This window comes from Bradysia coprophila, unplaced genomic scaffold (genome assembly GCF_014529535.1).
Source record: "Bradysia coprophila strain Holo2 unplaced genomic scaffold, BU_Bcop_v1 contig_70, whole genome shotgun sequence".
Classification (NCBI taxonomy): domain Eukaryota; kingdom Metazoa; phylum Arthropoda; class Insecta; order Diptera; family Sciaridae; genus Bradysia; species Bradysia coprophila.
The window spans coordinates 568,086-589,591 of NW_023503941.1; the positions used below are offsets into that span (position 1 = coordinate 568,086).

The window sequence follows — 21,506 nt, forward strand, 5'->3', positions numbered from 1 at the left end:
ACTGTGACACTCCGCTACTATAAGTACTAGAATTAATGTTTGCTGTGTTCACTTCGGCGGCAAAATATTTTCATTCAAAAAAGTGTCGGACGTTTAAAAACAGTCATCAAACGGGTGACAAAGGGTAGCGTAGAAAATTATTGCTCATCGACCATTTTTTAAAGCTTTACGAGAGCTCAGCGGACATTCTTTCAACGATGGGAGAGCATTTATTAAAAATGTAGCCTCTCGTAAGACTGCGCTGAACGTAAATAAATGTTCGTTCCTCTTTAGTAAGCTAAGAAGACTTTGCGAAGTCTAATTATGCTCTTGGAATAGAAATATCGGCTGAGTTCTAATAATTCTCCGCTGAGCTTTAACAAACCTCCGCTAAGATCTAATAATTCTCCGCTAGGCTTCAGGAAGTGTCCGTTAGGCCTAATGAAGTTTCAGGAAGGCTTAATGGAGCTAATCGGACACTCAGCGGAGATCTGCCAAAGCTAAGTGGAGTCTTATTAAATCAAAGCAACAATTATTACGTATCCGCTGATGCTTATTGAGTGTTCACTTAGCTTCATTGCCTTACTACAACGTGCTAAGATCTGTCGGACTCTTACTGAAGCCTAGCGGAGAATTATTAGAGCTCATTAGAGGTTTGTCAAAGCTCAGCGGAGAATTATTAGAGCTCAGCGGAGGTTTGTTAAAGCTCAGCGGAGAATTATTCGACCTCAGCCGATATTTTTGTTCAAAGAGGTGGCATAATTAGACTCAGCGAGGTCTTGTTAGCTTACTAAAGAAGTGGGAGAGGTTACAATTTTAATAAATGTCTACCATCGTTGAAGTGTCGGGCACTTTTTTGAATGAAAATATTTTACCGCCGAAGTGAACACAGAAAACATTCATTCTAGTACTTATAATAGCGGAGTGTCACAGTTGTGTCGAAATATTTTCTGTGTTTTTGTCGCGACAAAACAAAAAATAAATTTTGTTTTTGCATCTAGTAAAAAGTGTTTTAGTGTTTAAATATGCCTTGGGTACCTAAAGAGACGGTGCACGAATACAAGAGAAAGCATCATGGGTGAGTTTCTTTGAATCTTTTCGGTGAATTTTTGTGATAAAATTTTCCATACATTTTCGGGAAACTGTCCTGTCATTTCCCAATGACGGGCCTTAAGGGGTTTTTTGGCTGATATGGATACAACACACGATAATAACTTCATCACATCTGAATGCAACAACGATCGAATTGATGATACATATCGCTTCTGTAGATAAATCGCAAATAATCAATACTCCTAACAGAATTATAAACCTCATGGGTATGACATATTGCGATTGACTGGATGATATATTTTACACATATCTTTGTTTTCTCTAGGGTTGAAAGTGGCTTATTACAACCCTACGGATGAAAAGTATTACATAACTGGGGATAAAAATGAAAAGTGACGTTTTCGTGTGTTTATTGACATCGGCTTTGACTCGGATCACACAAAAAAACTCCAAAACTTCAGTATAGAAAAGTAGCGGTTACTTCGTCAATTTTTTGAAATCGACAATTCCTGGTCGCATATACACTGAGTATAAACTGTATTAGACCAAGCGAAAGATTTAAAAAAAAAAATTTCATAATACGAACCGACTTTTAATATTTCAGCAGGTAAAATTCCTGGCCAACACTCTTTTTATTGAGTTTGCTGCAACTATAAAACTTTCAATCAAACGCGAAGTATTTTTTTTTATTATTCTCTTCGTTAAATTTTCACTGCTAGAGATGTACTTTCCTTTTGGTAAATTGATTCCTCATAATATAGTAAAGTGAGTTCTTTACGTATACCTACTTTCCTGTAACAACTCATAAACATTTTTTATTACCCTCACAGAAATACGTGCAAACTAAAGTCAAAGTTAAAATGCAAGTTTGTGATTGTAACTCAAAAGTTTGAAACTTTTTTCAAGATGTCTAATATCGTTACAATATATGTACATATCATAACATAACCTCAAACTAAGTTACAAAGTTTTTTTTTTAATAAGAAACAATCCTTACGATGTGATACATTTAGCTAACATACACCATAAAAGTAAAATAAAAAAAATTCTTTGAAAGTCTTTCGAAACAAAATATTATTTTTTCTACTTTATACTTTACTTTCCTTGTGCACCATGTACATTTTCTAGATAAGCATAATAAATTCTAAAGCAATTACGACTTCCTCACTTTTTCTTTCCAAATACTCTGACAAAAAAAGTGTTCTAATAAGAATTTACTCGCAAAGAAACTTTAGCATAACTTTGAAGTTCAAACATCAAATTCTTTGTGTTTTTACTTCGTCGACCTTTTATGCAAATTCTCATTTAGTTGGGTTCTTCACATCTCAAATATCTCACATATTACACGTTAGGATTTACGTAAAGGAAAATGAAGTTTACAAATATTTAATATGGCTATGCAAATGAAGTCTGTCGCTTAGTTGCAGTGCATAAAGCAATGCTCCAGTTTGAACTCTTTGTAGTGTTTATTACGAAAAGAATGTCGTGAAATAATCATATATTCACTTCGATTGCACCTATAGGCATTACAATAGGAAATTGAATTTTCTGTCGAGGATTTCATTGGAAATAAAAGAATCTTTTGCAGACACACAGCCGTCTGTTATAAACCGTGATGATAACAATAAGTTGTGAACTCTAGTTAACATGACCTTATATATAGCAACATGTAATAATGCACAGAACTAATGGACAATTTTGTTTATCTTCGATACACGTTCTATCTTAGGCTTGGGATACCTAGAGGATAAGAGGGATTCTTTTGAAAAACAGCCTACCGAAATCGGGCGTGTTTTCTAGTGGAACTTTTTATAGGTACCTAGAAAGGACTTCGACCCTAGAAGCCAAAACCACTCTCAAAACAATTCTTCGAAGCTTTTATGGCTGGTGAAAGGTGATCGAAAGCCGAAAATTTGCACTTTTCTTACCAAAATTTCTCCAGGTACACGAGCCGTACAGGGTCGTGTGGGGTGTCATTAGAAAGGCAATCACATGAACTATTGAGCCGAATAGAGACTCATTGGTTTTAAAATTAATCCACATTGAAATTTGTGCAGTTGAAGTTTTCAACAGAAAACTTGCACTTTTCTTACCAATATTTCTCTAGTTACACGAGCCGTACATGGTCGTGTGGGGTATCATTTGAAAGGTAATTTTATGTGCTTTTGGGCCAAATAGGGTCTTATGGGGTTTGGATGCATATGCGATGAAATATGGGCACTTAAACATTTCAACTTCTCATATTTCATCGTAGATGCTTGCAAACCCCCATAAGACCCTATTTGGCCCAAAAGCACATAAAATTACCTTTCAAATGATACCCCACACGACCATGTACGGCTCGTGTAACTAGAGAAATATTGGTAAGAAAAGTGCAAGTTTTCTGTTGAAAACTTCAACTGCACATATTTCAGTGTGGATTAATTTTAAAACCAATGAGTCTCTATTCGGCTCAATAGTACATGTGATTACCTTTCTAATGACACCCCACACGACCCTGTACGGCTCGTGTACCAGGAGAAATTTTGGTAAGAAAAGTGCAAGTTTTCGGTTTTTGATCACCTTTCAACAGTCACAAAAGCTTCGAAGAATTTTTTTGAAAGTGGCTTTAAGTTCTCGGGTCGAAGTCCTTTCTAGGCACATATAAAAAAGTCCACTGGAAAATGCGTCCGATTTCGGTAGGCTGTTTTTCAAAAGAATCCCTCTAAACAAATTTTGTCGCGTTAAATATGAATATCTAATTACAGAAAGGTTGGACGGACATGTCATTCGTTGACAATGTCTTTTCTTCAGAAGAATTAAAAAAACTTCTACTGACAATTGGAAGCGAAGTTAAATGGAATTTCATTTTTAAAGAAGAAAATTCTCACACGTTTGCTAAAAACTGTTTTGTTCAAATTTGATGTTCTGTTACGAAAATGATCTCTAAAATGTATGTGGGAATAGTATAATTGGCAACGTCAATTATTTTCTGGAATTATGTTATGGAACGATATCATCGATTGTGTTGAGGAGAATCGGTTCGTTTGTTATAATAATTCGTAGGCGAACCGTCGGTGAATCAAGTTTATGAAATAAAAGTTGTCCATTAGCGAGAAAAGTCGGATGTTTAATACTTTGGAAAATCCAATGGTTTCTTCTACGTTTCTACATTTATTCATCAAATATACAGGCATCCCGCTACTTTTTTAGGTGTCCTACATAGCAAGGTTCTGAAAGAACAGGTTAAGACACTTTCGAGTTGATCACGAAGGCGGTGTGATCAAAATTTTCCTGTAGCGTAAACTAGGTTTGGAAAATTTTATATGACGATTTCAACTTAACAAAAAAAATTTTTTTTTTCAAGTTGACTTTTCAAACAATATACATGTCTGAATTGTCAAGATTTGTGTTTCACCCGCCTTCGTAAGTGTCTTAACCTGTTCTTTCAGAACCTTGCTACATTCCGGACATTTAAAAAAAAAAGTTATGACAGTTTTTTTTTCATAAAGTTAGGACAAAGTTGGACAATTATTAATTTTAGTGTGTAAAATTATAGATGACGAATCATTAGGTAGTTTGACCTTATCACGTTTAACCAAAATTTTAGCAAATACCGTACAACGTATAAAGTAATTTTGCAAAAAAACATAATGAAAAATTACGGTATAAGTTATTCGTTGAAATCATACTTGATAGGCCCAAACATCTAGGTCAAATCTAGGTCTAGGCAAAAATATTTTCGAAATTTTCTCAAATGCACAGTAGCGTTGGTATCGAATGTGGAACAAGTTGGATTATAAACATTGAACATTATAGATAGCTAGATTGATCTTTTTAAATTGCCTGAAATAATCAAATAAAATAGGGGGTTCTAATACCAAATTTCGAATAAGTATTAAAACGAAATTTTTTCAATTTTGTGCTGAAAAGCTAGGACAAGTTGGACAAATTAGGAAAAATTTTCGAAAGTAAAGACAAGTTGGACATTCCGGACAAATGGGAGGTCTGAATATAGAAAAATCTAAATAAATGGATCCATTGTCGTTCATCGGACAGTTGTTCTATAGTTCTGATTATAGAATTATTTTGAAAGCTTTCGCCGAATTAATGTTGAATATATGTAATGAACATTTCGCGTGGTTTAACTTGTTCCAATGCAAATAACATATTAAAGACTAATCCTATCGAGGTATTTAAATCGTAGCCATAATGGGCTGGGCACTATACCAAAGCGATTTTATTAATGACTATTCGAAAGATTACACACATTTATTGTTTCCATTTGCGAAAACGTAATTCACGCCGTAATTGCGCTTCAGAATTTGAATGTAACTGAATCAGTGGATTAACAAATGAATTGAAAAAAAAAATATTTTCAGCGAACGACGACGCCAATTTACTATGACTTAAGGGCTGAAGTGAATTTCTGTCGAATATATTATTTTGAGTCTATGCAGTGTACAACTCTTAGTCTTGACTCCTTCCCAACCTGTGACATTTTCCAAGATTTGATAGATTTCCGTGTTAGCCTTTTTTTAAACATGCGTCAATAATTTTGAACTTTCCCTCGCTTTTTGTCAGTTTCTGTTGTAAACGAAACTCAAATAAACATTTATTCTAGTAATAGTTCTGGGCCTCAATTCTCAAACGTTCGTAACTTGACAGTTCTTACGGGATTTTGTACACACAACTGTCAAGTTACGGATACTTGGATTTACGAACGCATGAGAATTTATGCCCTGCCGTTTTATTTGTTAACCGTTACACAAATTGCGAAGTTGACAGAGATGTGAAGAGTGTCGTTTCACTCACACGTTTGGAACGGAAGAAATGTAAAGAGAAAAGCTACTCTAATTTGATATGATGTGGAACGAATCGAACGGATGAAACAAATAAATTCCACCAAAAAGTAAAAACTTCATCTTGAGCTCAGTTTATTGCAAGGGCCCTCTCAATAGAACAAACTGACAAATTAAAATGAAAAATCAAATTTTTGAATGTGTGTGTGAAAGCTTCGTGTACAGACAGTAAGTGGACTCTTAATGTCAAAAGTAAAGGGACTCGAAATGTCAAAAGAATACTAAGGTTGACGTTTTCGTTTTAATGGTGTGTGTGATATAATTTTTCAATGAATTTCGAATCATAATTACTCTAGGTAGTCTACCTCTATGGTTTATTGTTGGTTATTTGTTTTGGATGATAGCAGCAATGGAAAAATATTTCTGTGGTATTACTGCTTCATTTTTGCTTTTTCCTAAATGATGAAAATTCGACAAGTGAATTAGCCAAAATATATTGTAGCACACATTCGTACTTTACAACGAACACTTGAGTCGAGGTTCCTTACGATGTTTGTTGTTGTATAGTTATAAATCAATTAGAAGTTACGACAACACAATTTTCTGATAACAAAATGCCTCTTCACTTCAATAACTTTGTTTAACAAGTGTGCTGAGCGTGTGTGTGTCAGAGCGGTTTTGGGATGAAAATTAATTATAAAGTTCAAATTTAATTTTGACTAACAACATTTAAATAAGAGTTTTGTTTTGAGAGATTAGTCGTATATAGTTTAGCTGTGCTTCATAATAGGGTAGTTTAAGGTATAAATGATGGAATTGTGTAAACATCGCATCGTACACAAGTTATTCAGTATACTTTACGTGTAATATAGTTCCTCTTGTTGTTAAGTCAACTCTGTTATTTTATGAAAATTATTATTTGATTTTTTAAGTAGGTGCACAGGTACATGCTATATGAGACGGTAAACAAATGGATCAAAGGTGGAGCTCATTACTTATTCGCTTTGTATTCTCGTGATAGCTTCTGTAAGACAATAACATTGTTTCCGAATTCCACAAGAGTGGTTTACGATCCAATTCAATATTAACGGGGTATCATATTCACAAACTCGCTACACCGAAAAGCCTTGCGAGAGATCGCAGACAATTTTTTTAACGCTTGAAAATATGATGCGATCTGCTAAAGTCGGTCCAATGAAACTTACATGATCAGTTCAGAACATTCCTATATCATATTCTGGAGCTTTTTGAGCACTTAAAAACATTCATAGTCATTTGCTTACCGTGGAAATTTGAATTGTCCTTCTTCGGATCCTTCGGTACCAAATGCAGACAAAACACGACCATTTACGTCGAATATTTGAATACGATGATTGTTCGAATCAGACACAATTACTCGGTTCGTGTTAGAAACCGCAATGTAATGCGGATGTTCAAGTTGACCTTCATCTTTACCACTGGTACCGAATTTACCAACGAAGGTTCCATCGGATTGGAAAACCTGATCGTAATTTGAAAACAATTGTCGTTAGAAAATTTGTACTTTGATCATGTAGCTAAACGTGGTCGTACCTGAACTCTGTGATTTTCTTTGTCTGACACATATATGAAACCAAGCGCATCGGTTGTAACACCCCACGGATAATTGAATTTTCCGTCGGCTGTGCCTTGTGAACCGAAAGCTCTTAAAAATCTGCCAGACGGATCTAAGACTTGAATACGATGATTGTAACGATCCGCAATGATGAATTGTCCTATGCGATTTACTGTGACTCCGGCCAAGCAATCAAATTCACCTTCTCCATTGCCGTATTGGCCGAATTCTTTTACAAAAATACCGTTTGAATCGAAAACTTGTACCCGATGGTTGGATGAGTCTGCTACTACAATGCTGTTATCTGGTCCGCAAGCACATCCCCTCGGCCATGTAAAACATCCGGGCTCGCTCCCCCGTCCACCCAATTGGAACAGCTGTCTACGTTTTTGCAAGTATTGTGTCCTAGGGGAGATACCTGCTACGACCTGAATACCGACTGCTGCTGCCGTAGGAGAGATAGGGGAGCCTAGCCCGTTTTTTGAATCATCATCAGAACTGGCCACTTCGTTTGCTTGCCGTAATGGCAATCCAAGACTTAATCGTCTTGCTGCAGATGTTGATGAACTGGATGGTGTTGCTGATGAAGAGGATGCTGCAGTGGTTGCGTCTCTGCTAGCATCTTTAGTGGAACGATTTCCGTATTTATTTTTTAAATATCGAGCCCATGAGCTAAGTGCGGCACCGTCCTTATCAGTTTCTGTACTGCCGCCGCTACTTCTCACTGGTGAAGCTTCACGTGATTTTAGTGCATGAGATGAACGACTTCGAGACAAATCAGAACCACCTAATGATGATGATGTGCCATACCTTTAACATAGATTTTTTTAGTTATTCAATGTCCACATGTGCAATGAAAAAGGTTTAAGTAGAAATAAGTTTAATTGGTAGTTTGATAAACATGGACACTGTTGTTAACAATAAATTGGGAAATCGCACAAATTTTTTAATCAAATCAATCTACTATGAATGCTGAGCACACGTCTTTGGCACGTTAGGAAAACCAATTCAATAAAAACTGTGGACGAAATATTTTTGAAATATTAGCGCACTATTTCACCGTGTTATCTTGGTGTGTCGTTGTTGGTATGAATTTGTACAAAAAAAAACGGAAGAAGTATAAAATCAGCAGATCAATAAAGTGGAAATAGAGGAAAATGTATTATGTTGTTTCTATGTTGTTTCGATGAATTTTTCAGGCTCAGGACATTCTCGATATTCAACCTTCAAAAAATTTGTCATATTCATTTGACCATTCGGGAAAACCTCTTTCCGTTCGTTTTCGTTGGCAGTTTATTGAACGATGAATTGCGTTAAGAGATTTTCTGAGCCACAAAATTCATCAACTTTATTTAAGTAATGAGGATCGCACCTGGAAGCAAGATAAGCATTTGGGGATGTTGTTGTTGGTGACATCGGTTCGTCGATATCTTCGTCATCATTGCCAAATGTATGAGTCGATCTGCTACGAGCAAGTCGACTACGGCGCTCCTTTAAAGCCAAGTAGCGTGAACGACCTGTCCCATATTTGCTATCTGAATCTTCGCCTGTATTATTGGTATAGCTGGAATTATTTGTAGAAGATTTGGTGCTGTTTATACATTTAATTATGCGAATTTTATTATTTCTCTATTTGCAACAAATAATTAGGGTTTTCTTGAGGTCAAATCGGTTATTTGAGCATTCAGTTCTCCGTCGTTAAGATGTTTTTTTAGTGATGAAAAGTTTTTTGTTGGTAATAGTTCACAGTGGTACCTCTTCATAGGAATATACCAACAGAAGTACATGAAGTTTACGAAAATTCGAAAGTTACAATAGAATTTATCAGGTATCTTTTAGAAAAAAATTCTCTATATTATGACGTTGACGTTAACTTCCATAGATCATCGTTTCGTTCAGATAGAAGAACTTATAGAAGTTGAAAGTTGTAAGTTTCGCTGGCAAAGGTTTTCATAAATACAATCCCATGAGATTTTCCTATCGTTTCCCAAGGATTACTGATTCTGGATGTATTTAGGGATTCTGGCACACTGACATCAGTCAAAAACCCCTCAGAGTCAAAGTCTATTGTTCTTCTGCCTGATGTTTAATTATTACTGATGAAAGAATGACTATCTTTGGACTTCAGCTTAATCAGATGATCGCGGTTAAAAGGCATAAAATGATCTGCCCTTCCTTACCATTAGTCTCAATTATTCACAGTCATCCGTTTTAATTCCGTTTTGCCTCCGTGTACATGACCTTTGGCATTTCATACAATAGAGCATATTGTTTGAAATGACAACTGTAACGTACACGGAGGCAAAACGGAATAAAAACAGATGACTCGGAGGGTATTCGGTCAAAATAACCCCACCAAAATAACGAGTTGTAGTAATAACTAATGTCAAAAAAATTATTTGAAAACTGACGAGATGACCAGTATATCGACAGTATTCGAGGATATCGACTATATTCGAGGATATCGACTATATTCGATGATATGACTGTATTCCAGTGTATCGTCTATATTCGAGTATATCGACAGAAGTCGAGTATATCGACTATATTCGAGGATATCGACTATATTCGAGGATATCGACTATATTCGAGGATATCGACTATATTCGAGTCTATCGACTATATTCGAGGATATCGTCTATATTCGAGTATATCGACAGAAGTCGAGTATATCGACTATATTCGAGGATATCGACTATTTTCGAGGATATCGACTATATTCGAGGATATCGACTATATTCGAGGATATCGACTATATTCGAGGATATCGACTATATTCGAGGATATCGACTATATTCGAGGATATCGACTATATTCGACGATATCGACTATATTCGAGGTAATTCGAGGTATTCGGTCAAAATAACCACACCAAAATAACGAGTTGTAGTAATAACTAATGTCAAAAAAATTATTTGAAAACTGACGAGATGACCAGTATATCGACAGTATTCGAGGATATCGACTATATTCGAGGATATCGACTATATTCGATGATATGACTGTATTCCAGTATATCGACTATATTCGAGGATATCGACTATATTCGAGGATATCGACTATATTCGAGTCTATCGACTATATTCAAGGATATCGACTATATTCGAGGATATCGACTATATTCGAGGATTCCGACTATATTCGAGGATATCGACTATATTCGAGGATATCGACTATATTCGAGGATATCGACTATATTCGAGGATAAAAAGCTCGCCGCTTCTAAATTATAAGAAAGCGAGTTCGAGACTGACCCTAAATATTATGGGTAATTATCAGTGTTTTGTCCTCTTTTTTTTCACCAGGGTTATTTTGGTTGTAGTTATTTTGTCTCGTCGATATTTTATTGGGGTTATTTTAACCTACAGCCGTCTTGAGTGGTTCAAGACGGTCAGTATGCGAAATGCGTCTCTGATTGTTCACTTGCTAATAGAGTCAAACATAATACGCGGGTGCGAGTACTTATGCGAGTATAATACTGTTACTATTTGGCCCCGACTGGAATAATGATTGACGATTCGCGACCGACCAGATGCAAATGGATAACCGATTTTCCTCAATGTTTTCTTAACCAAATTCAATGCATATATTTACTGATGCATTCGCTAAAGTTTATCATACAAATTTGATGTAATGCGGTAGTGCAAACTAAATGCAGAAAAGTCAAACATAGAATAGGGTTTTGTTAAGCTTGTTTGAAGTTAGAAAAATCCAAACGAATACGATTGTGCTATGTAGCAACTTACCCACTGGTTCCGGTAGTTGGTGATCCATATTTTGGCTCTTCATATTGGTCTCGCGTCGGTCTCGTCCTTGTGTATTTGGGACTACTCTCTCGCTCATACCCACGACTATATGTTGTTGGACTACTATACCCGCCACGTGAACTACTCTCATCCTTTGATATGCGACGTGCACTATCGGCTTGTGAGTCACGAGCATTTGAACTGCGTGCTAGCAACGGTCCAATGTCCGTCTTTAATGCAGAATCTTTAGCTGGTGATTTAGCTGGCGTTTTTTCTTCTTCTTCCTCTTCTTCCTCAGATTCCTCGGAAGACGTCTCTTCTTCGCTTGATGATTCAGTCTCTTGTTTCTTATCTTGTTGATGATTTGGTAAGAATCGACTTTGGAACGGCTTCTTCTCGGGAACCGTTGACGTTGAGGTTGGCGCTTCGGTAACGGGTCGGGTTCGAACGGCCGATGTTTCTGGTTTCGTGTTTGCTGTCAACTTCTGTTTGACTTCTTTCGTTGTGTATGTAGCGCCCGTGTTACGTACAGCTGACGATGATGTTGAGCTCTCGGTGGACGTTGACGAATCACTACTAGCTGAACGAGTAGTTTTTACATGCGAACCTGGTGTTTTATTTGGCTGTTGAGGAGACGTTATTGAGCCATCAGAATCTTCGCTGTCGGCCTGACAAAAATGACTTTATGGATGATGTGTATCGTGAATTAAGTTTTTATTTGTTTTTGAAATTTAAAAAAAAAAATCCGATTCAACGTGAAGTTTGTTGGTATACATAAAATACACATATAATGTGGAAGCTGTAAGCCAAAAATGTGCGATAATTTTGTTTTTTTTATTATTTTTGTTTGATAAATAATTCATGTGTTTATGACTGATGATAGCATCAGATTTGGAGTGTGTGTGTGTGTGGGTCATAGTCTCATAATGTCAAATCTGTGGAAGCCTTTTTAAAAATACAAATACAATATAAATGCTAAACTTAATAAATAAGTAGAAAAAAAATGAAAACATTACAAGAACAACACAAGCGATGATTGATGTAACAAGGAAAAACGGTCGATTTATATCACTCTGTGTTTGATTTAAGCTACTTAATAAATATGAATGTTATTTTAACTCGCCGAAAAATTTATATCTGAAACAGTTTCGTAATTTTTTTTTTCATATCCGGTGTCTGCAATTTGGTTGATGTATCGAAAAAAAAACAGTAAATGACATCCTGATGCCTATCGCTTCTAGTGTGCGTGTTCTCTTTTATGTGTTCCCGGTTGTTTTTTTTATGTATGCAAGGATATGATTGATGTCGTAATATTATGGAATTTATGTTCGGTAATTTTTTTGTTCGGCTTGCCAAAGATATCTCTCACTTTTTTTTGCATAAAATTCATCAAAGCACAATAAAAGAATATGAAACCGATGACGGATGTTCACCATTCTGTATTACACCAGAAGGATGATAATATTTCATCGTTAATTTGTAGTCATTCCTTTTTGCGTTGAATAAAAATTGTCTCACCGTTTATACGTTTTTATCACGAGAGAATGCGAAAAATAAGCAATAAAACTCGAAATTGTATATTCTTGTGTCTTAACATCTTACTATTCATACTTTTTTTTATAATGACGATATTTTATTGTAATGCTTAGAAGTTACAATTATTTATTTTTCATTAAATTTTGTTCATGGTACAAACTTTGTCAATTAACAAAAACGGATGAAAAGAAAAATCTTTCACTAAAAAAACGTCCTTAAAAATCAACTGGAGCTGCTCGATTCTTTTCACAATAAAATTATTTCTCAAAATCATTTCTATCGTCCCTCCGTCCTTATAAAAACTGACTATGATTAGCCTTAAATAACAACAAGCAAAAACCAAAAACAGGCACACAACATCCTAATAAGTAACGGAGGTTCGAAATATTTATTTATTGATCGTAGCCTTGAAGTCCTAGTGGTTAACTGTCCTACTTTAGATGAGTATATTTAAGCATAAATGGTAGATACAGCGAGACCAATCAAAATTACCAAGTCAACAACGGCGAAAAAGTATCTCTCATTCTCTCATAAAACCATTGAGTCCGTTGGGATCAAAATTAGGTCTATTTCATCTGTCAAAGTGACGTTTTAAACGTCAAACATAAGAAATCTTTTAAGGAGTCAGTAATTTCGTTGATTTTTCTTAAATTGTTTTTCACTTACTGGATTTTTAAAAAAATAAGGAAGAAATTAACGAAATTACCGACCGTTTTACAGCGTTTGTAATGTTTGACGTTTAAAACGTCACTTTGACAGATGGAATAGACCTACGTTTGACCCCAACGGACTCAATTATAGAATAATCACAGCACTGCTCTTAGCATGAAAACTGAATTGACAGGTGTGAAATCTGGAGACTTTAGTGTCAAGGGCTACCGCTTAGGATTGCTTCTATTGTAGGTTTTAACTCGTACAATGAAAACAAGGCATCTATCTTTATAAAAGTAACGCGGTGCCTACTGTGATTTCATTAGTCTCCGAATATTTTCTATGTTCATGCTATGAGCAGTGCTCCGAAATTGTGGAATCGAAAGTGGTACCGATAGACATTACTAGTATGGTATCACCATTACTTAAAAATGAAATTTTAACAATTCAACACGGCGTGATTTTTAAACAAAGTTTGTGGTCTGGGCAATGGGCTTAGGTATTTCATTCTTGGACATTGGGCATGGGCTATTTAAAAAAATATATTGGGCATCGGGCGTTATGGTCACAGAAATCTGGTATGTCCAATCATCTCTATTTTGAATGAGATTTGAGACAAAGTAATCAAAATCTATGTTAAATTTTCTTTCGTCCCTATTATCACTAACTCCTCAGATCTCTGCAATTTTGTTGGAATAAAGTGAAATAATATGAACTCGCAGATTGTATACCGTGATATTCTGGTTCGTTATATAATTTCTTACACAAAAGAAAAAGACGCGTGGGATGTTATTACAGCATACTACATTTAATAAAAACGATACCATGGAAGGACATGATTTTTCCGAGAACGGATATCAGATTTCCACATGATTAATCTCTCACCCACCATCTTCGATATTTTTAGTTTCAGGTTTCAGTTTCACATTATTTAATTATAAGTATCTTACATATTACACCTAGGACCGATCGAAATTGTATTGCTAATCTAATTGAAAAATGACTAATGCGACAGCTAACCATGAAGACTTCATTGTAGGCTACATCGGAAAAAATTATCGAAAGTTTTCGATTGGTCCACAAAAACGTTGCCGTCTAATTTCTAAATGGAACGACTATTGATCGCAAAATATTTTATTGAAAAGTTAAATTATCGTACAGCTCTTCTCTTATTCACCACCATTCCCACAATCTTTCAATCATCATCAAAACTCACCTCGACCTGGGGTGGTGTACGTCTTACAGGCGATGACGGAGAGCTGTCACTATCTTCACTACCCGCCGTGGTTCTGCTCTTCAATGCAGCGACACGTTCAGTAGTTGGACGATCAGGTTCAGCTGCTGCAGTCGACGCCGAAGAGCCTTTATTTTGTCTTTTGATTCTATCTATTTCATCTTCAGACATTTGTCGGGCTGCTGCCGGTGCGGCGGCAGTGACTCGCTTCACAACAGCTGGTTTCGCTGCCGGTGTAGCTTCGATCTTTTTCTCCTTTTTTCCTTTTTCTTGTTCTTGTAAACGTTTCATTACACGTGGTGAATCGGTCAGTCGAATAATTCCACTTAAGTGTCCACGTGCGACATCTTCCGTATCAATAACACGGTCACGTTCTTTCTCCTTGTCTTTTTCGTTAAATCGAACGTTCCTACCCTGCTCATTATCAGAATTGTCGTCATTTTGGTGGCTTCGAACGAATCTTGAGCGGAATCTTGATTTCGTAGATCTTGATGTGGTGTCCGGTTCATAGTCATTTCCGTAATCATAGTCATTGCGTCCGTATCGTCCGGCATCACCACCGCTGTATCGATCGGTGGCTCTCGCTTGACGCTCTCCAAATTTACGTCCACCCAAAACTGGTTCATCATCATCTCGTAATCCACGTTCTTCTTGTTGCCTAAATTGTGTGGCAAGGCGGTGATCACTTTTCGATCTCATCAAACCAGGTCCTGATGGTGGTTGTAGTGAGCTGTTGCTATTTGTGTTAGGAGCTACCGAATGTGGTTGCACATGAAGCTCACCAAACGTAGCAGCAATGGTAACTAGTTCATTAGGATTTTTCTCCATAAAGAACCGAACGCGACGATTATAGTCCGTGTTTTCGTATTCGAAATTTCTGATAAACTCGACCGTCCTCAAGAAAATTTCTTTCGTATCCATCAGTTCACAGTCGTCCCATTCGACATTGTCATTGATATATTTGTCAGCTACGTCGCAGTTACTTTGAATATTTGCCACTTCCAAATCAAGATTGTCTTTCAGAGCCGTAAGGTTACGTAGTTCAGTTGAAAGGTAACGTTCAATTTCTGATCGTAAATGTTCGGCACGATCCTTTAAAGCTTTGCTCATGCGTCGGTACACTTCGTCAACTTCCTCGGAAACACTTAAACAGTTAGTCTGCAAGCTGAGCGTATTCTTTTCAACTATAGATAACGAATCTTGAAGCCTATGAACGCCACGCCGAATCTGTGCCAAATAAATTGCACACCGGTTATAGACGATGCTAACATAAACATTTTTGATTTTAATCCGTCATACCTGACTGTTTATTCTGGTGATTTCTCTGCGCAAAATATCCATGTGGGCACTCTTGCAATCTTCGCAAATTTTCTTGTCGCAATGAGCACAAGGCGACAGGTAGGCTTTTTCCGAACAAACGTTACAGCGCTCCATAATTTGACCTGAAAACAGTAAAATCTTAAAGCATTCATCGTTTGGATCGAAAAAGTTCTCAAAAGCAAATTTCTCTCCCTATCATGCAGGTTATAATAACACTTTGTATGGAAGTGGAAGAGTTACTTTCGCAGTTTTACGTGAACTTATAGGCGAAAATTGCAATCTACCTAATAATATAACACGCAGATTACAGATTCCCTTAAGCACTCGACTGGTATTCTGGACACTGATAACTCTTATCGGATGTGCAAAAAATGTACAAAAACATTTTTATTACAAATTTTAAATGCTCTTCCTTCAGACCAGGCCTGCCTGACGTGCAATATTAATTCCAGAATTCAGTTTCGTCCTTGATCAATTCAATCAACCCTCAACGAATAATATCAAATTTATGAAAAGAAAACACATTTGTAGCTACTTGGACTCCGTATTGGAACTGTATTTACAAGGAAACTGCGGGAGAGGGCTTTTTAAATTCAAAAATTGATTAAAATTCGTTCATAGTTGGTTTTCGATTTAATTTTGCTAAAATTAATCAAATCGCGAAATGCTAGAAATTACAAAAAAGTAGAATAATCACCTGTTCATAAAAGACCATTACATATGTGCCTCCAAGTTCTAATAAAAAAATAAAAAAAGGAAGAATAATCAACTGTCAGTTGATTTTTCACCAAATCGAATCTTAAATTTTTTCAATATCAATCATATTTCGCATAAGATTAAAGATTTACCCCAACAAAACAACAAAAAAGTTTATAATAAAATAAATTTGTGCATGCGTAAACTGTTAAATGAGTCGTTTAAATTACTTTCAGAAAAATACAAAAATAGTCGTCGGCTGTGTTGAAAAAACAGTCGATCGACCATTTTAAAACAGTCGATCGACTGTTTCAAAAAGGTCTTCTGAGGGCGCCTACAAAAAAGGCGTCCGACTAAAATGTGATTTTCGCGGAAAATAATAAAATTTCATGCGTGTCAGGTGGATTTCCAATAAGAATTAGGGTGGATCTAGCGAGTTGTCCCATAAAACGGATATGTGTGGAAGAAAATTGTAAATTTATTGATGTTTTAAAATAGTCGTTCCCGCGGCGATCATCACGGTAACGACTGTTTAAAAAGTCTTACCAATTTACAATTTTCTTCGACACATATCGGTTTTATGGGACAACTCGCTAGATCTACCCTAATTCTTATTGGAAATCCACCTGGCACGAATCAAATCTTATTATTTTCCGCGAAAATCACATTTTAGTCTGACGACCATTTTGTGGGCGCCCTCAAAAGACCTTTTTAAAACAGCCGATTCGACTGTTTTAAAAAGGTCGATCGACTGTTTTTTTTACACAGTCGACGACTGTTTTTGGATTGTTCGACGACGGTTTGAATACTGTTTCTAAAAGCAAGCGATTTAAACGATTCATTAACCCGTTTATTCTATACACACATGCACATTTAAATTATTTTGTCAACTTTTTTGCGAGGGTAAATCTTTAATTTTATCGGAAATATGAATAATATTGAAAAAATGCAACATCTAATTTGGTGAAAAATTAACTGACAGCTGACGTGGCTTCCATTTTTTGTATAGAATTTTTTGTATTAGAACTTGGTGGCACATATGGTCATTTATGGACGGGTAATGATTTTATTTTTTTGTCATTTCTAGATTGTCGCGATTGGATTTACTTGATTTAAATTAAATCAAAATACAACCATTAATGGATTTCCGAAATTAAAAGGCCCTTTCCCGCAGTTTCAAGTGAGTTTTAATTAAGTTGTAAAAAAAAATTGGAAAATGTTTCCATAACCCGCAACAACAACAACGAAAAAGCGATAAAACTTTTCCCATTTTCCATGGTAAGAAGATTGTTTTTAATTCAATTTATTGCATGCAACAACTTTGTTGTCGCTTTTTACAACTCTGTATTTGTATTATTCCCTTGAATGAGTCATGGGTCTTATACCAACAAATCACTCGAAAATGTTCGTTAAAAAATGTGTTGCCTATGATCGAAAATGAATTTATGACCAAAACGTTTCTTTAGTTTTTTAATTCGATTAGGAATGAAATTCATGTGAACTTTGCGACTCGAGCGAAGCGAGGATGAATAACTCTAACTACACATAGGGACGCGAAGGAGACCTAATTACAAATTTTCTTTTGCTGTACTGTCAAACTTGACAGAAGAAAAAAATGAAAAATTTGGATTAGGTGTCCCTCGCGTCCCTATGTGTAGCTGCAATAAGTTCACTTTGTTTATTCTGAAAATTTTGTTTTGATTTATGATAAAGCAAGACCATTTTATAGTATTTCTGTACCAGTTACGAAAATCTATTGGGAAAATCAGTCAGTCAAGGATCCTGACCCACCCAAATGGTGGAGTCACCACGATGATGCATAATAATTAAATGAGTTTTATTTCAAATTTGAATTTTACTGAAATGGGTTTATGTTTCTGTCTAAATTTCTTTTGATTTTCGCAAAAACAATAATAAAAGCCACAAAACGCGTTTTAAAAAAAATTAATTTCCTTTCTTCATCTTCATTCATATTATTGCTATTCACAACTCGCTCGTCTCCATCCTACACCGCATCCTTTTTCGGTACAACAGGCGCTGATGGTATTCTCTCTATATAGAAAAATCACATTGTGTATTCAAGATACAATGTGATGTAAAATGATCTTCAATGGATGAGACATATAAGAGACGCACACACAAGATTGTATGTCTTTTCCAGCATAATCTATTATACGTTTATTATTACACCCTCTTTTCTTCCAAATAATATAACATAACCATTGAAACACATCTTCAGAATAAACTATTTCCTTTCACAGATACAATGTTGCTTTAGATATATGTATGATTTTACGACAAATAAAACGTAATAAGGAATAAAATAAATGTCCCTGACTGACATACGTTCTATTTCATGAACATAAAACAATCTATTCGTCTATAAAACGCACACAAACACACACACATATACATTCTAACAATGTGGAAAGCAAAATTAATTACCGGATGTTGGATCTGGAGGTTCACCGGTAATTTCCATACGTAATTCCAAGAAGCGTTGAAGGGTTACATTTGTCGGAAATGCTTGCACACCTTGATACGGTATTCTATGTTCAGCTCTACATTCAGGACATTTTACCTAAAATTTTAATGAATAGTTATTACAGAGAACTTGTATTTTGCAGTTCACACAACTTGCTATAGACGCGATGCGCTTTTTCGGCGCTACGTATTATACTACACATTAACACACATTAAATCGATTCTTCTGGTAAGTAAAACACGAGAGGCAAGCCACCCATAAGAGTTGCATGCGAAAAACACAGGGACTATTTTAGGGAAAATTTTTAGAGAAAATCGGGAAAATTAAGGAAAATAGGGAAAATTAAGGAAAATCGGGAAAATTGAGGAAAATTATAAGGAAAATAGGAAAAACTAGAGAGAAAATAAAAAATTAATTTTTTTATTGCGTAAACCTAGGCATTTTGAATTCAATATTCGTTTCTTCTGCATTTCACAGTTGTCAGCCGCCACAGTTGTCGGGGTTTTTATACTAATTGTATATATTCGGGTGTTCTGTAAAGTCATCAGTCAATCTAGATTATTTTATTTGAGCAACAACGAGAAGTTTGCAATTTCGAAACATTTACCAAAATTTCACAATCTCATTGTGAAGGATTAACTAGCTAGAGCGAAAAAAATTATTTGGTTTGAATTATATTCTGCGCTGATGTTTTCAATATTCGTCATATTTAGAATACGAAATGGAATTTAGAGCTGGCTTACTACGGGACAGTAGGGGTGATCTTTAAAATGATTAACATCCTTGACTTAGTGATTTGTCACTGAGACTTGAGGTAGTAGTTAATCATTAATATTTAAGAATAACTTTCATGTCAGTTGATATAGTCGTTTTCGAAAATGTAAATTCAAGATATAACATCGGAGCTGAAAGGCTCTTTCAATAAAAACGGAAGTGGCAGTCGCTAATAGGGTCTTGAGAATAATTGACAGAGATCTGAACAAGTTTAATTACAATAAATACGTCAGTTTTCCGATTGGTTTGCAGATTGAAAACTCAATTATTACAGATACTACAGGTCTCCTGACCATAAAATGGTAAAAAACATAAAATTGACCTCTTTTGTTTAATGCTATAAAGATTTAGACATTAAATCTAGACGGATTATTAAATCACTAAAAATTGTAACTCTTTTGCAACTCTTCTTAACGTCTGCAACTCTTTTGCAACTTCTTACAATGATTTCCTGTCGGTCTAGACGAATTTTATCCGATACCGAACGAAGTATTTAAATCCCCGATTGCTAAAGGTTGCTGGTTGCTAAGTGATGGAGATAATAATCCTGACCGAGTTATTAGATTTTGATTAGTTATCATTTGTCATGTAGAGGTAGCGGTTGACTGGAACGTTTAGCTTATGATTCTGGAGTATCTAGTTAAATGAATTTCGAGTGAGTTCACCTTGATTATGGACAAAATTGCGATTTAATGAAATTGTGTTTAGTTGGTCATTATTTTAAACTAAAAAATTGTTCTACTTTATGCCTCAAAAATGCAACGATTTTTTTCGGAAAATTAGTTCAAACAACGGAACGGACAGCCGAATATAAAAAGCCAAAAGTTGCGGTTCTATATTTCCGCTTCATTTTAACAATCGATATTTTGCTGACATGTGCCTAAATGGAAATTTTGCGCAATATAGCAATAGATGTAAAAATTGTCAATCCGAGGTGAAGCCGAGTCCAGTTTAGGCACAAGTTAGCAACAAGATTTTATGTACAGGAATTCTATCTTCATTTTTCCAAACGTCATATATGAACATCCATTTACGCACTACTTTGATCTCACTACTGTACAAAAAGTTCATATAAAAAATGACTTTTCCCCAGTACTCCTTGCGACAGAGCACCTCAGACATACGTTTAATTTTCGCGGCTGATCAAGCATTGCGGTTCTTGGTCTTTCTTTACTAACAAAATCGTTTCATCAGTACTCATTATGTGATTTCAGATAGAATTTTATTTATTATTAATTGAAGAAGTCTAAGAGACTTACATTAGTATTTAGATAACATGAAATATCGAGATGGAGGTCTAGTTCGCTATTCACTACAAGGTATTATCTTCATTGGTGAGAAAAAAGGACTCGATGGTTTCAATCCACTTTGAGATGACAACAAATACTTTCAGGAAATCGTCCACCACTATCAAACCATTTATTTTATTTACCCATTAAATCTGGAAGAGAGTTTTGAAGTGTAATTTAGAATTAACGTAAAATCGGGAAAAATAAGGAAATTCGGAAAAATTCAGGAAAATAAGGAAAAATTGGGAAAATCAGGAAAATTAGGAAAATCGGGAAAACTTTTTCCCTAAAATAGTCCCTGGAAAAACATGTTCTATCGGAGTTGCAGGCTAAAAAGAGAGTAGTATCGGAGTTGCACGTTGAAAAAA

The 21,506-nt window shown here is 35.6% G+C and overlaps 1 protein-coding gene across 7 annotated transcripts in view; it reads right to left on the reverse strand.

Annotated features, from left to right (window-relative positions):
- LOC119083561 (RING finger protein nhl-1) overlaps nt 1–21,506 on the reverse strand; it is a 72,325-nt gene that overhangs the window by 7,401 nt on the left and 43,418 nt on the right. For 5 of the 7 annotated variants that reach the window (XM_037193282.1, XM_037193283.1, XM_037193281.1 and 2 more), the window contains 7 exons: nt 19,036–19,171; nt 15,874–16,016; nt 14,557–15,801; nt 11,154–11,821; nt 8,780–8,971; nt 7,386–8,217; nt 7,097–7,314 (listed from right to left, as the gene is read on the reverse strand). In XM_037193282.1, coding sequence (XP_037049177.1) covers nt 7,097–7,314; nt 7,386–8,217; nt 8,780–8,971; nt 11,154–11,821; nt 14,557–15,801; nt 15,874–16,016; nt 19,036–19,171 — 3,434 coding nt within the window. The remainder of the gene's footprint in view (nt 1–7,096; nt 7,315–7,385; nt 8,218–8,779; nt 8,972–11,153; nt 11,822–14,556; nt 15,802–15,873; nt 16,017–19,035; nt 19,172–21,506) is intronic. The other 2 variants (XM_037193285.1, XM_037193286.1) reach the window with 2 other exon arrangements.